The sequence below is a fragment of the Clinocottus analis genome, unplaced genomic scaffold, assembly GCF_023055335.1.
Source record: "Clinocottus analis isolate CAN_PGR_092001 unplaced genomic scaffold, fCliAna1.0.p SCAF_9, whole genome shotgun sequence".
Lineage (NCBI taxonomy): Eukaryota > Metazoa > Chordata > Actinopteri > Perciformes > Cottidae > Clinocottus > Clinocottus analis.
Window position 1 is genome coordinate 10,197,234 of NW_027176251.1, and position 14,661 is coordinate 10,211,894.

A 14,661-nucleotide genomic window follows, 5' to 3' on the forward strand; every position below is an offset into this window, starting at 1 on the left:
GTAGAAAAATGCAGCACAACCATGGCAGAAGAAAAAAAAAAGCATTTCCTGTCGCCAGTCTCTCCCAATGACACCCACGAGACTTCCTACTCACTTGAGTCTCGCCTGATTGTGCTAATTATCCAGACACTTTGCTGCCCCGGTTTGGCTCAGGAGATTCTCACCATGGTCCATCAGGAGTTATTGCCAGTGCATGTTGCTACTTACTCTAAAGATGCTTCATGGGAATCATCAACAAACACGCAGGGGGACTGTTTAATCTATAAACAGAAAACATTACAATGCACAAGGTACTGAGAAAGATGTGCACACTTCTGCTTCTGAGCCGATTCAGAGTGACAGCAAATACACATTACCGCAGAGGATACAACTAAGTTACCTGAAATACTATTAGTGGCCCCTAATGTTCTGTTGGCCGCAGCAAAAGGTAAAAGTTAGCGTGCAGGGTCATAACACAGAGTAACAAATGAAGAGAGTACACACTTTGATTGTGTCTACTGAAAATGTAACAGGAACAAAGCTTTTAAATATATATTAATGCTAAGCAGGTATTTCTCTAAAAAGACTAATCTTCCTTTTGCATTTTCGATTTAACAATCAAACATTTGTAAAGAAAAAGAAAAACTATAATATACAGAAAATATCCAGCGCAATTTCCCAATGTTGTCATATGCAAATACATTGTTTTGTCTGACTTGTACACATTGCAGTGAAGATCAACATGTGTCCTCTAAGTCCTAAAAGGTTCCTTATGATTAGCCAAGACATTACACAGCTGCATCAAGCAGCTATGAGAAAATGACCGGCTTGAGAGTAGCAGCCCGTCGTAGAAGCTTGTCATGTTTTGAAATAAATAAAAATGATGGTCTGAATGCTATTATTTGTACCTTTGTATTGTCATCTCCATTGTTTTTCTCTCCTTCATACAGCATGTGCCTGCATTCAATCCTCCATGGACCACTGAGTGAGTCATCTCAAAGGTCCATGACCTGTAACAACTCAGGTAATGTGTGTTTTGTCCCCCTCCGCACTCTGCAGTGGATGTTTTTCTACCGTCTACTATTACTTTAAATCCATTTTGTCTTTTTTAAATCCCATTTTAAAAAAATAGGATAAAAACATAGCACGAATGTAGAGAACAAATATTGAATATTGAAAATAAATCCTCTTTGCGGAACGCATATCCATCAATAAACCAATCACACCACCCTGGTAGGGGATCTGGCCATGCCGAGATGTGGGTATTGAAATCACAACAGAATGAAAGAAAGCAGATGAAAGACCAAAAAGAAGATTTGAGTGAAATGATCACTGTGATCTAGTCCCATTGTGTGGTTTTATCGCACCCTTATCTAATACAGCTCCTGATGGAAGAGAAATGCAGAACTAGATTATAACTGATATAGAAAATTATGAAGTAACAGCAAATGAAAGAAGAAGAAGAGGAAGAGGAGGAGGAAGAGGACGGGGTCTCGAGGAGTAATAACATTTAGGAGGCGTCACGAGGAAATACAATCCTATATTAGAGTCCTCGTTAAGCCTTCTTCATTACTCTCTCTTAAATGAAATAAGGTCTGAGGACCAGCTGGAGGAAAATTACTGGACCATAGTTTAAAAGTCATACAGCACTGACCAAACTGCGGAGTGAAGATCCTCATAATGCAGCAACATACTGTATAGCATGTCAGACTGAAGAGCCCCCATAATGCTAACTGGCTGTGACAATGCCAACTCCTTCCTCAAGCTTTATGCAACAACAGCTTGTGGGAAAATATGCCAAAAGCTATCACTGAACAATCTGGAGCTTCTTTTGTCTTTTGGTAATTGGCTCCGCTCTAGCAGCGGACCAGTCTGCCTGCCGAGCAGCTCGTCAGGATCTGCATCAGGAGCCGGGCGTTTCTTTTAAAGTCATATGTTGACGCATTTCAAAGAATGTCTTTTTGCTCACTTGGCTGGCCCAGAGTTTCCAAATTTGTCGCCCAACTAAACCTGAATGAGAATGAGTTCTGTGAAAACTGACCGCTTCAACTGTTGTCTGATCACTGTTTGGTCCAATGAATGTTTTAATTGATAAACAGTTAGTTACATAAGTAAGTTATGAATATGTATTTACATTTGTTTTGTAGTTTAACCTCGACCCAGAGAATATACTTTATTATCCCTAAAATAAGATTAAATGTCAACCGGTTAGTATGAACACGCAACCTTTCACAATAAGAGACACCATGCAGGATTTCTCGTGCACAACTAAGCACTGGCCCAAAGGTAAACAAGGCTGTAACCCCACACATGAAGACATCAGAAAGGGAAAGTTGCATGAGTTATCTTATATGAATATAATTCATTTCATCTAAAATAAATGTAATATTTGCAACACATTGAAAACAACGCTCGGCTGGTGGAGTAGTTCTGCAAACAACATTTTAATTATCCAATTATATTGTAAAATGTACAATATTAGTATGACATTTACAATCCAAATGACAAATCTCACTTTGATTCCACTCCAAAGCCAACATACCATCTTTTCTTTTTTTTATTGAGCAGGAATGCCTTATTTTGGGTTTATAAATGAGAATACTATTGACTTTAAGTGCTACGTCTTCCTAGCAATTGCTCTTATACTGAATGTTTCCTTAAGTGGTATTGCGATAAAATTAGGACACCAGAAAATATCCTGAGGCTCTTGGCAAGCTTGGTGAACCAAGTGCATCTGACAGTGTGTATATGGAGCCAGTGAGTATTTTTTTTTTTGAGGCAGGGGTAAATTTCCAAACTGCACGAAGAAGTTCAGTATCAAAATGATGATATCCTGTGACACATCAATATTTCTCAAGTGTACTGCAAACCCTTTGAGGTGTTGCAGTTATTTGATATCTAAAAACGCTTATCTGTGTACAGTAGTGCAAGTGTTTGTGTGTGTGTGTGTTTGTGTGTGTGTGGCTCAATTTTACACTGATCAATTTCAACTTCATTTGCCATGTTGGCAAAAGACATATTAAAGTCATAAATGTGAATGAATGTGCTGAAAATCACTACTATCATGCTACGACATTTGAATTACTTACCCTTAAAAATATCATATTTGGAGAATTAACTAAAATTGCCAGTAATAAGTAATGTCGCCTTGCGCCAGAGGAGATGCCGGACTTGACCCCCAGAGGCCGCCGCTGAAGGCAGGAGGGAGTGAGGTTGACCGATCGTGGCAGATCACACCCGCGACAAAGTGCAGTGTGAAGTGTGAATCTGTGTTTGTTGTCTTTATGATTGGTGACAGTGTGGCTGTTTATCAGCGACTGCCATTACTGGCCGTCTGCACTTACAGGCTGTGAGGACTGCCGCGGCCAGCAGCTACTGCTTCTCTCACAGTTATCTGTCATCTGCATTAACAGGGAGACAGCAAACCTGTGTGTGTGTGTGTGTGTGTGTGTGTGTGTGCGTGTGTGTGTGTGTGTCTGCCATGAGCGAGACGTGTAGAAGCTAAAAACTGAGGGTTTCGTTTGATGTGTTGGGGAAATTAACGCTCACTGTGGATCTTTTATGGCTTCAAAATCGGTGGTGATCAAGATGTTGCTTAGCGCCACAAGATAAAAGCACATTATAGATGTACTGTTAGTGTGCTTTTGTCCTGGTTATATACTGGGGCTGCTCCCCAGTGGAATATATAAGCATGCACAATTGCTGGCTTGATAGTATCTATTCCCACACAATGGCGAGCTGTTCAAATGTACCTGAGGCATTAAGTGCACTATGCCACACACGCAAACTACATTCAAGATGGTTTTCTCACCAATAAACCCAAAATAAATGAGTGTTTTTCAATTTTAATTGAGGCAAATTTTTTCAATAAACAAATCTTTTCACAGTGGCAACATCTGACACCTTGTCATAACAGGCAGGGAATTGGTGTAATTATTGCCTAGTGTTGTCAGTATGATGTTGACAGTCATAATGACAGTCAAATTTGTAAGCGTTGTGTGATTACACGGCATTACATAAACCACACTTTATTATAACGGGTGGAAAACATGGCCCCAAGGCCCAGAAATAACATCTTAGGCAAACTGGCACTTGACTGTTCGCGGCAAACCACACAAAACATGTCCGGTCGGCTCTCTCTGCAGCGCCCAATCCCAACATGATATCAGACCTGGCAACCCTCCGTGGTTCCCGACCCCGTCGTTACGGACTTAATCAATGAAAGTACCGTGGCCTCTTTTAGCCTTCCCTCCCCCATTTTTTTCTATCTAAAAAGACATCACTTAGACCCTTCCCCTCTCCTCTTTCTTGTATTTATTACATGTTCTGCCCCACAAAGGCTTTTAAAAGAAGCAGAGAATCCCATCAGCTGGTAACATGGCGTGGCCAGTGGCCACACAGGAAGCTTTTGATTCCTGCTGGAATGTCCCAAGCTTTGGAAAAGTGTCAAGCTCAGTGGACACAAGGTTGGTGTTGGAGCACAATAGCAGGGTTTCAAATCAATCCGGCATGCTCTGCCACTGCTGAAGACGTCGTTATCTTAATGTAGTGGTTACCCACGAGCTGACGGAGGCTTTTTAAAAAGTGAGGTAAAACTAAATGATAACAATTCAAATGTGTCCAACCAGTCGGATGCGATTCTTACCGAGTTTAAGTCCAGGCTGGTCTGCACCCACTCCTTGGCGTCGTTATATTCTTCCATCAGTCCCATAATATATAGTGTGTCCAGTGAGTCAATGATTGAGGCTCCTCTTAGGCCACCTGCAAAATGCAGAAGAGAACTCAGTTAGTGTCATATTTATATCTTACCTAGACATGATTACATTCACACCCGGTATTAATGTGTGTCTCTGGTGTTCACAATGATGTCACACTGTCAGAGAGGGCTGCATTACACAAGGGCTCGCGGCCTTACACGGAGGCATCAGCCTGACTGAGGTTTGTCTCCCATCGCGCAGACAAAAGGTGTGATGAGCACAAACAGACCTCTCTGGTCAGTGACCCAAGGAGCGCAGAGAGCGGTCGACTCTTTGAACTTTCGCTGTTGAAGCTGATGGGAATGAAGCTCCGGTACTCTGACAGCCCTCGTGTTGTGCATTTCTGCTCACGTAGTGGTTGTGTGTGAAATAAACGCAGTTGCATTTACATTTGTGTTCAGTATTGTCACAATGCGTCGCCGACCACACATTCAGCCTCAATGCATTTTGTGGTCAAGCACATTTTATTTATAGGTGTAAGAGATGCTCAGGATAAATGTTTTAAACTTCATAGGTAACACGTTCATATACAACCATGACCACTTACGTAATATCATATGCATTTGTTTACAGCTTCAATAGAGTGCATTATAAACCATTTATTAAGTAACTATAAGATGTTTAATAATGATGAATGGTGGAGATATTAATGGTGTGAAAGGGGAAAAAGTATTTCAAGAGGCAGTGACGATCACATGTTAAACCAAAACGGGCAACAAATTATCTACAAGGAATGAGAGAAAATCCTCTGTCACCAACTCTCATTACCAACTCTTTTCTCTCTGCGTGGTCTTCACATAACTTTATCTTCTCATATTAAAGTTGCAAACTGATCAAACGCTAACAGCATGTTGTGTTTTTCTGTGTTTGTTGTAATAGTGCCTCACAGTGACACTAAACTACAGTACTTCAATCACTAATCCTTGAGATAGTGAATGAGCACACCCAGATGGTGTTGGTTTGTAGTAACTTTTCATAATGTGAATGTAACTGTGTGACATTGAGAAGAGAAACACTCTTGAAAGGAAATTAAGTAGTGAGAACAACGAATAGCTGACAGTTGCATTTGTTAATTGACTGTTACATAAATTCTTGGAAGGTAGATAAGTACCCAGATTTAACCCCAAACCTTCATGTGTCGATTAGCAACGGCAACTTGACAGCATTCGTGATGAAAAAGTAAAACATTAAAGTCCCTCGTATGGTAAGCTTTTGAAATTGCTGTCGTGATTCTGAACGCTAATAGTAAAACAGCTCTGTGTGGACCAGATGAAAAGCATCAGCTACAAAAGCATCAGTCACTGTTCTGTGACATGAAAGTCGAATCATTTAGGAATCAACCACCAGGGGGGATAAAAGAACTGATGCACTTTGATTATAGCAAACGTTTAACAGCTGCTCCTGGATTACATTCGATGTATGTGTTTCCTTCATTAATTCTGTAAATGTCACACTCGTGGTGTGTAAAATATGTATGTGTGTGTATCTGTGTGTACACAGTTCCTCCGAGTGTCTGTCTTTATGAATCTCATTGGAAGCAATTCATTTCTTTTCACAAACTAAATGAGAAACACTAAGGGGTGTTTATGCCAAGCTGATGGCCTTATGAGGGATTGCATGGCCTATTTTCATTCTCATATGACCAAATAATGAGCCTTTCAGAGACAACTAGGCGCAAAGGAAAAATAAACATTATCCTTCATGAATGACTGTAAGGGAGTTAAAGGGCAAATTGTGCTTTGGAAGTTTAATACCAAGACAATGTGGCTAAATACAATGTGAATCTCACTGCTCAGGGGCTCACATTGAAGATTAGTAGGAGAAAAAAAAAGTAGAAGCTGACCTGATTAAATGAGAAGTGATGAAAAACCGTCATGTTCATCCCTGAGAATAACGTAGCCAACAGTAGATGGCGAGATTGATGTGATGCAACTGAGCAGCAACCTGGCACATCAAAGTCCTTCAGTTTTCATCACGAGTTATTGTTACAGCTCAACAAATGCTGCAAATGGTAACCGTACCTTTGGGCGACAAAACTCTTGCCAATTTTTCCGGCTCCTGATTTGTTGCACAAAATGTATGCAGCGTTGCAACTGATAATCACTTTGTTTATTTTAATCTGTGCATTATTTAGTCCATAAAGTGTATGTATGAGTATGAAAAATGATTCAAACAATAACCAATTTGGTCTCTCCTGCTCTTTTCATGATGTTAATTAACTGAAAATAATGAGGTGTTGTTGAGGACTTTTCTATTTGTTGATTCACTAATTGTTTGGTACTATAATGTTGCCTTTATAATTATTTTAACATCAAACTCCTTCAGTCGGTTTGTTAAAGCCAGTTTTCATGGACAACTTGAATCCGCTCTACAAGACAAGCTGTTCCTATAGTATTTGTAGCTATACTTACATCTCAGCATGAGATTAAAACTCTCCCCACCACTGACCTCTTTCAACTTATCTTTCGAACCTCCATGGATTAGCTGAAGAGGTTAGCCCGGATGCCGAAGAGCACGCAGGACAGGGATCAATGACTTGGATTGACTGGATGATCGGTGCCATATGCTTCAACCATAAATCCCATACTATTAATAGTCTAAGAGGCAGAAAAACACTGGAGCTTTGTGCGAGTTGCAAATCCCTCTAAAAACCTCATTACAAGACTGGAAACTACTTTCTCCTCATTAGATTTTTCTTATTGTGTTACAGTACCCGATACCAAGCTCCTGACAAGGTGGCCACGTCATGGCCTTTGAATACTCAGATTAATTATACCAAGCATCCCCACCCTTTGAAAGCTCACCTGCTGTAGTTTGCCTGCTCGCAGTTCACCTCATATTGTCAGCGAGAGGGCAGTGCTAGCCTGAGGCAAGACACATGTAGTCCTCTTCCAGTAACTCTAGAGGACTCTGCCGAGGCTGTTAGCCATTGTGCTAATATTAACTGTATTCAGTCCAAGAAGTATTTTGGTGTATCAAATCAGAAAAGCTTTCTGCTTCTGATAACGTTACAGAGGACGTATGGGACTCAAATGTTGTTTTTTTTCTTTGCTTACCCAGCAGCCTTATCTCCTCTCGATGACAAACAGTGATGGTGACAACTGAGAAACAGGGTGTATTCATATATCTAATGCACTCTGGTTATCCAACCCCAGAGGTAGCCAAGCTCTCGGTGGCCACAGGGAAAGCAAGCCGAGTGTGGAAAATTCCTATTGAGAAAAGCACCAAAGCTAAGATGATTGATTGAGTCGGAGGATAGATAGAGCGGATCAATCCATCATGGTTTTCTCCCTCGGCTTCCATGGTCTAAGACCCTATTTATTCCTGTAGTCCTTTTCTACAAATAAAGGAGCTGTGAGGATTCTCTAAACACAGGGGCAATAGGAGTGCATATATAAAGATTGACAAACATGCACACACTTATGTGCTTTAGTTTAGGATCTCCTTATGCACTCTAATTGTGTTCATAATGCATTTAGTGTGATGTTAAAACCATACTAAGGCTCAACGTTTTACACATACATACACATAATACATTTTGATAATTAATTGACATTTTATTGCAAAAACCATGCAACAAATCAAGTAGAGTCTTGGGTTTGATCAAATTTTACTCGGCTTACAGTCAATCGACGCAACATTTAAAATATAAAATATCAGCTCGTAAAGAATGACAAATCATCCACAGAATAAAGATGGATTACGAACTGGGCGTGTGTGTGTGTGTGTGTGTGTGTGTGTGCGTGTGTGTGTGTGTGTGTGTAACAGAAAGCTATTAGTGAGACATTGGCTGGTGGATGTTCATTCATCATCACAGGCCAGTCATTGTAGGTCAGGGGGTTACATTAGACGACGAATCCGCTTGATCAATCACTCACTCACTGAGGCCTGTTTGTGTGTTGTGATATTACTTGCCTCTCTTTCTCCTCCTCTCTTTCTCTAAACGTACACACAAGCACTCAGACTACTGATATACAGTGTGTGAATATATATATATATATATATATATATATATATATATATATATATATAGGATATATATAGGGTAAACCACGCCTCGATTTAATCCTTCAGGGGAACAACATTTCCGCTCTAATTTCATTTCACCAGAATAAACAATGTGCAATGTGCATGTTAATATTTATGCTGATATCTCTGAAATGCCATCAGTTGTTTGTTGTAAATTTCATTGATAAGCCATAATCTAAAGGCATAATCTAAGCCAATAAAGATGCAATAGAGTAAACCAGATCAGAATAATACAATTTCAGAGATAAAATGTTATAATACACTCATTGGGAAAACAGGAGTAAAGCATGTTAAATATGCCCTTCTCTTTTGAGCTTGTGACTCATGGCACAAACAGCAAAAGAATAACATATCAAACATGTGGTCAATAAGTCACCCTGTTAACGTTATCAAAGTGAATATTACTCAAGCAGACGCTGGGATGCACATTAAATACGCTGCCCTGTTACTAGCGGTTGCCAGTATCTACTCATCAATCGCCAGGGCAATGAGCATCTTGTTAGTGCTAATACTATCTGGCACCAGAGAGACAGGGTTACCGAGCTGTTGTATCTGTGTGATGTTAACCATATGTAGCCGTTTGCCATTCGAGGCACGAGGTTAGCTGCGTGGATGAAGTGCACTCAGCAGATGACTCTGTAGGGGAGTGGATTTTTGATGGAGAGCGCCAAAGGGGCAACAGTGGAAGACAAGAAAGCGAGTTGAGAGGGTGTGGGATTAGGCGGGATTAGGTGAGTAGAACATGAAAAGGGTAAGGTGAACCAGTGCGAGAGAAATGTCATGTCTATCAATCAAGATGGACCTTTCTGAAAAGGCTCTCAATGCCAACGGTGTGCTTTAGTCTCCTTGAGGAGCGGATGTCAAATAAATCAAGAATAATCAATAACCGCTGCGAAGGGAGGATCGACTGGATGTGCTCTAACTCAGGCTTATTCGACGGTTGGCTAGTAACCATGACCACAACCGTTCTCTTAAGGTAATGAAACGGTTACCATTGAAACCATGATGACCATTGACCTTATAGTAATCGCCACCGAGACCACGATCATTTCCTCAAATCAAACTAAGTCTTGTTTGTGGTTCACCTAAGGCCGCCTCAACCAAAGCATATGTTTATTAGATGTATTCTTCACAGTTATTGTTGTTGTGTTGTCCTTCCAAAAGAGGCATGAGATCAGAAAACACATGCCGTTCTGAAGGGAAAAGATAAACAACATATTTTGTTGTTTAATTAAGAAGACTTATCCAATTCTGCCCGTCTGACAGATAAAGACAGCCTTTGTGAATGAAGAAACTATTCAAAACAGGAATGCAAATTTGCTTTTGATGATCAAGGCGTTGTGGAATAAATTATGTTTCTGCAGCAGTCTGGGAAACTAGCCGGCATTACTTGCTAGCTTTTGAAAGCAACAACAGTTCCAATACATGATTTCTTGCGTGGAAATCATATAAATCAATAATCAATTAAACGTCATCATTGAAAAGGACTTTATTGTTGGCGCAGCTGATGACAACGCAGCCGAGCTCGTTCCGTGATTTGCGGGTGAAAAGATTCGGTTAAAAAGTGTTAGAGATTATAATCTTTATTTTGACGCCACTTCAATGACTAAACTATCAACAAGTAACACGTTTATTTGGATCTGACGTAATTATCTTTGAAAAATTAAATACTTAAATCCTTTTCATACATTTCATGCTGTCATAATGTGCGGGTTTAGGCCTGAGAGCAAAGACTACTCGTTGACCTGCGCTTCAATATGGAGTCGTCGATTTACATTTTTTAGCTGCTTATTTACTGAGATGCATTGTTTAAATCCTATGAAAATCCCTGCATGCATAGCTGTGACACATTGATATAGCACCTCTGTCCAGGCAAGAGCAGTGGAAGATGAAAAGAGAGGTGGAGCGGCTCAGAAAACAGCACAGCTCTCAAAGAAGTGGCAGAAAACAGGCTGCTGGACCACTGACTGTTTGCAGGCATCCCAACAAACTATGTGTGACTGCAGGGCCCAAACTGTTTGGCAACCATCCAAAGATAAGCCAGAAGAAACTGACAGTGGCTCTATCGGAGGGAACTGGCATGACCGTCCTCCTTCTGCAGCCAACAAATATAACATCCTTACTTGCAGATTCTATGCTTGCTAGATGTAAGGGGGGGGGAACCTAATCCCACTGATTATCAACATAAAGACTTCTGTACCTGCTGCTGCACAGAACAAGGGTGCATACATGGGGATCATTAGACATTCAATTGAATCCTCGCTTTGCACGATTTGTTCTCTTTACACTCGACAAATTGCAACATATCTCACGTTCTCCAATCAACCTTTAAGGATATCTAATCTCAAGTAATACCGCAGAAGAAGAGGTGTATGTAATAAGAGCCTGGAAGAGCACCTGACAGGAGACAGAGCTGTTTGGAGAGGTCTTTACTGGGAAGTATTGCTTCAATCACAAGGATGAGGAAAGCCGACCCTGTGTCAAGGATGTGCATAGCTGTGTTGTGTGTGAGACATTGATGTAGCACGCCTGTCCAGACAAGAGCAGTGGAAGATGATGAGTGAGGTGGCAGAAACCATACTAGAAACAGGCTGCTTGACCACTGATTTTTAAACTCCTAAACACTCATACACTTTGAGGTATGTTCCCATAAATTATCACGGCTATGAACTTCACTGGAACGTGGATCTGGATTTACAGAAAGGAAATTATTTGTAGCGTTCAAGAATCTAATAATCACTTCTGACTTCTCTTACTGAAATTGTTTTAATCAATTAATAATTTCTCTTTGTTCGTCATCATAGAAATTATTTTTTGAATTTCTTTTTCTGAGCACTTGGAGGACTTGTTGGCTCAAAAGCTGAGGTTCAAACTTGAGAAAACAATCCTACCATAAGGTCAATTTACAACATTCTCTGTGGCTTTCAACCATCCACAATAATCATACTATTTATTTTATTTATATATTTTTTTCTGTAGTCCCTGATGCCTTGGTTAAGAGACCAGTTGAATATTAACAATTTTACTGCTTTGATTTGAAAAAGAACATTTAGTTCAAGAGTTTGCGGTCAGTATTGTGTGTCTGAACATTTGAGTGGAAACCTGTTCTTCGTTCAGTGGATTTATCTGTATGACCGCCTTGCTGCCATGGATACCAGTACTGTGCATTTAAATCCCACTTCTGCTCTCCCTACCCATCAGTAAAGGACCACATGGACAAAATTAGAGGCAACCAGTCCTGATTGCATCCAGACTCACCCGACAGCCGCCCTCCCCATCTCTATCCTTGTTCGCCCTGACGGTAATCACACAATCAATCTGCCCCACAAAAAGACCTGCATCTAATGGTGCTTTGTGCCTTCCAGTGCGATAGCACAAAGGAAGAAGACAAAGGAAGGGACAGAGAATTGATAGATCAAGGCACATTAGAGCCAGAGTCAAAACAAATTTGTTCCATTATGAGGTCTTCAGAGGAGGAGCAGATTGAGCCAGAGTCACGGAGAGCAGGAGTCCTTTTATTTCAAAGCCCATCAGCGCTTCTGCGTGTTGCACGAGGCGGCTGATGATGAGCAGAGCACAGGGAGACAATATCAGTCTCTAATCTCTTCATGGAGAACTGATATTGATTTATTTCATATTCGACTTTTGCAGACCAGCAACCCAACTTGTACACAAATTCAATTGGCAAAGCATTGTTTGGTGTTAATTCTGGTTTTGAAATAGAATGTTATGAACAATAATCTTTTTTTGTGTAATTATTTTCGGGTCCAGTATAGTTCGTCGAAGATGATCACCTGCGGTAGAAGAAAGGTGTGGGACAGAGTTTACTTGTGTGAAATGTTTGTACAATGGAGACTTGAAATCACATGTGTCTTCTTTGGCAAAGTCTAGTTAAGGTGTCAGAATTCAAAAGAACTTTAAAAAGGAACAGACCCTTTATATATTATTTCCTAATGGAAATAGGTTTAGATGTGAGATGACTGGCTTTCACAGGGGATATCAACAAACTATCAAAGTGACAAAAACTTAAGGGCCAATTAAAACATCTTTGCACACATTAATCTAATCACAAACAAATGTCAAATGCACACTGTCCAGACATGATTATAGAGGCTCCAGCCTTTGAGCAGCACACACGTCAATCTAATTGCAGCAATCTAATTTGCCACTGGGAGAGCGTGGCGTGTCAGTGCAGCAGCCCTGTCTGATATGACAGCCTCTCAGATGAGATTACACACCGCACGCAGTGTTATCGAACCCCTTGCCTGCTTCCTCTCCCAAATGCCTCTCTTGCATTGATCAACAAACATGCAGCACACTAGGAGAATCATACATCTGATGCTCTGTCAACCCTGAAAACCTGGTTAGGGGTGGCAGCTAAAGCTAGAGGCTCCGATAAGGCAGATGATAAAGACACTCAGCCGCGGCGCCGCAGCACCAATTCCACCCATTGTAAGGTCATCCAACGTAAATCCAAAAAGTAAATGCATTAAAATAAAATATTCCCAGTAATATATTACACTTTAGTTTGTTCAGGGTGTACACTGAATACTTTTTGAGGTCACAGGCGTAACCTTGAGAGAAATCTACTTTGCAAGCGTAATCTCTGATTTCTTTGTTGATGAAACTCAACGGTGCCTTTATTGCCGTCCACCTGTCTTCATTTCATCTGAATGGGGGCGTTCTAGCTCACCAGTTGCACACAGAAAAACCGTGTAGCCCAAACTATTTAAGAGAGCCGGAGTAACCTGTTGAGAAAGAGCAACCGTCTGATGGAAAAATTAAACCGTCCGTCGAAGCAGAGCAGATGCTGCGTGTCACTTAGTGCAGCCCTGCAGGCATTCAAAGATAGATAAGAGAGCGTGTGCGTGCATGCGTCAAAAGTTTGTCAATATGCATTGTGTTCTTCTATACATCTGGTTCATGTCTTGTGACAACTGGTCTGGAGGACAGAACAAGGTTTCAGGTTTATAACAGGCGGTACAGAAATGATTGTTGCTTCTGGCACTTGTGTTAAAATGAAATTGCAGGCTTATTAAAAAAGATTTTAATTAAGAAAAAAGGACACAATACTTTCCAAGTAAGTTAATCAACTGTAGATAGCCCTTTTATAGGCCTCTTGTGTGTACACTGAGAGGCTCTGCTGCAGGCTCACCTGCAATTTCACACTCAATTCAGGCGTGAAGGCAAACTTTCAAGCAATATTTCCGAGAGGAATTCCGAGAGTTAGGCAATTTTAAACCCTTGTCCGCATTATTTACAATCAATTCTTGTTTCATTTTTTTCGCCCCGATCCTCTGCTTATTTCAGTGTAACCCCCTTCTGCTTCCAGGATGCTGGAGGCTGCTAACAGTTTTTCCCAAACCCCCACCGCTGTGAAGTGTGGCCCAGACTGTGCAGCTCAGTGCGAAAGTTCTTCTAACCCTCGCGGCAGAATACGCCAACAATAGGAATTCATTTCATACAGTGTTACGTATTCATTCTGCCACCACCAACCATCCCACCGCCACTCAGTCCAAGTCAAGAGTCTCCACTGAGAACCTGAGTCTCACCTGGCAGTGATGTGCTGTGGATTTCTACTGACGAGAGAAGAGGAAGTACATTCTGCAGGCACAGTTGGAGTGCAGGGAGGGAGAAAAAGAGAGCGAGAGACACCGAGAGAGAAACAGAGAGAGACAGAGAGAGAGAGAGAGAGAGAGAGAGAGAGAGAGAGAGAGAGAGAGAGAGAGATTGATTGATTGATTTTGTGCACAAATGCTCATGAGTTTGAGAGCTGGTGGCGCGGGTCAACCTGCACCGTTAAGTCGTTGCTACACTGAGAGCCACATGTGATGCTTGAAGTTACAACGCTCGCCACAGGAATGAATCCAAACAGAGGATATTCAGAAATGTTAAC

The 14,661-nt window shown here is 41.0% G+C and overlaps 1 protein-coding gene across 1 annotated transcript in view; it reads right to left on the reverse strand.

The window, feature by feature from the left end:
* The window catches only part of LOC137781667 (mannosyl-oligosaccharide 1,2-alpha-mannosidase IA), a 156,602-nt gene that overhangs the window by 61,991 nt on the left and 79,950 nt on the right, over window positions 1-14,661 (reverse strand). Inside the window, exon 3 of the mRNA XM_068570567.1 lies at window positions 4,625-4,740. Within this exon, the coding sequence (XP_068426668.1) occupies window positions 4,625-4,740 (116 nt within the window). The remainder of the gene's footprint in view (window positions 1-4,624; window positions 4,741-14,661) is intronic.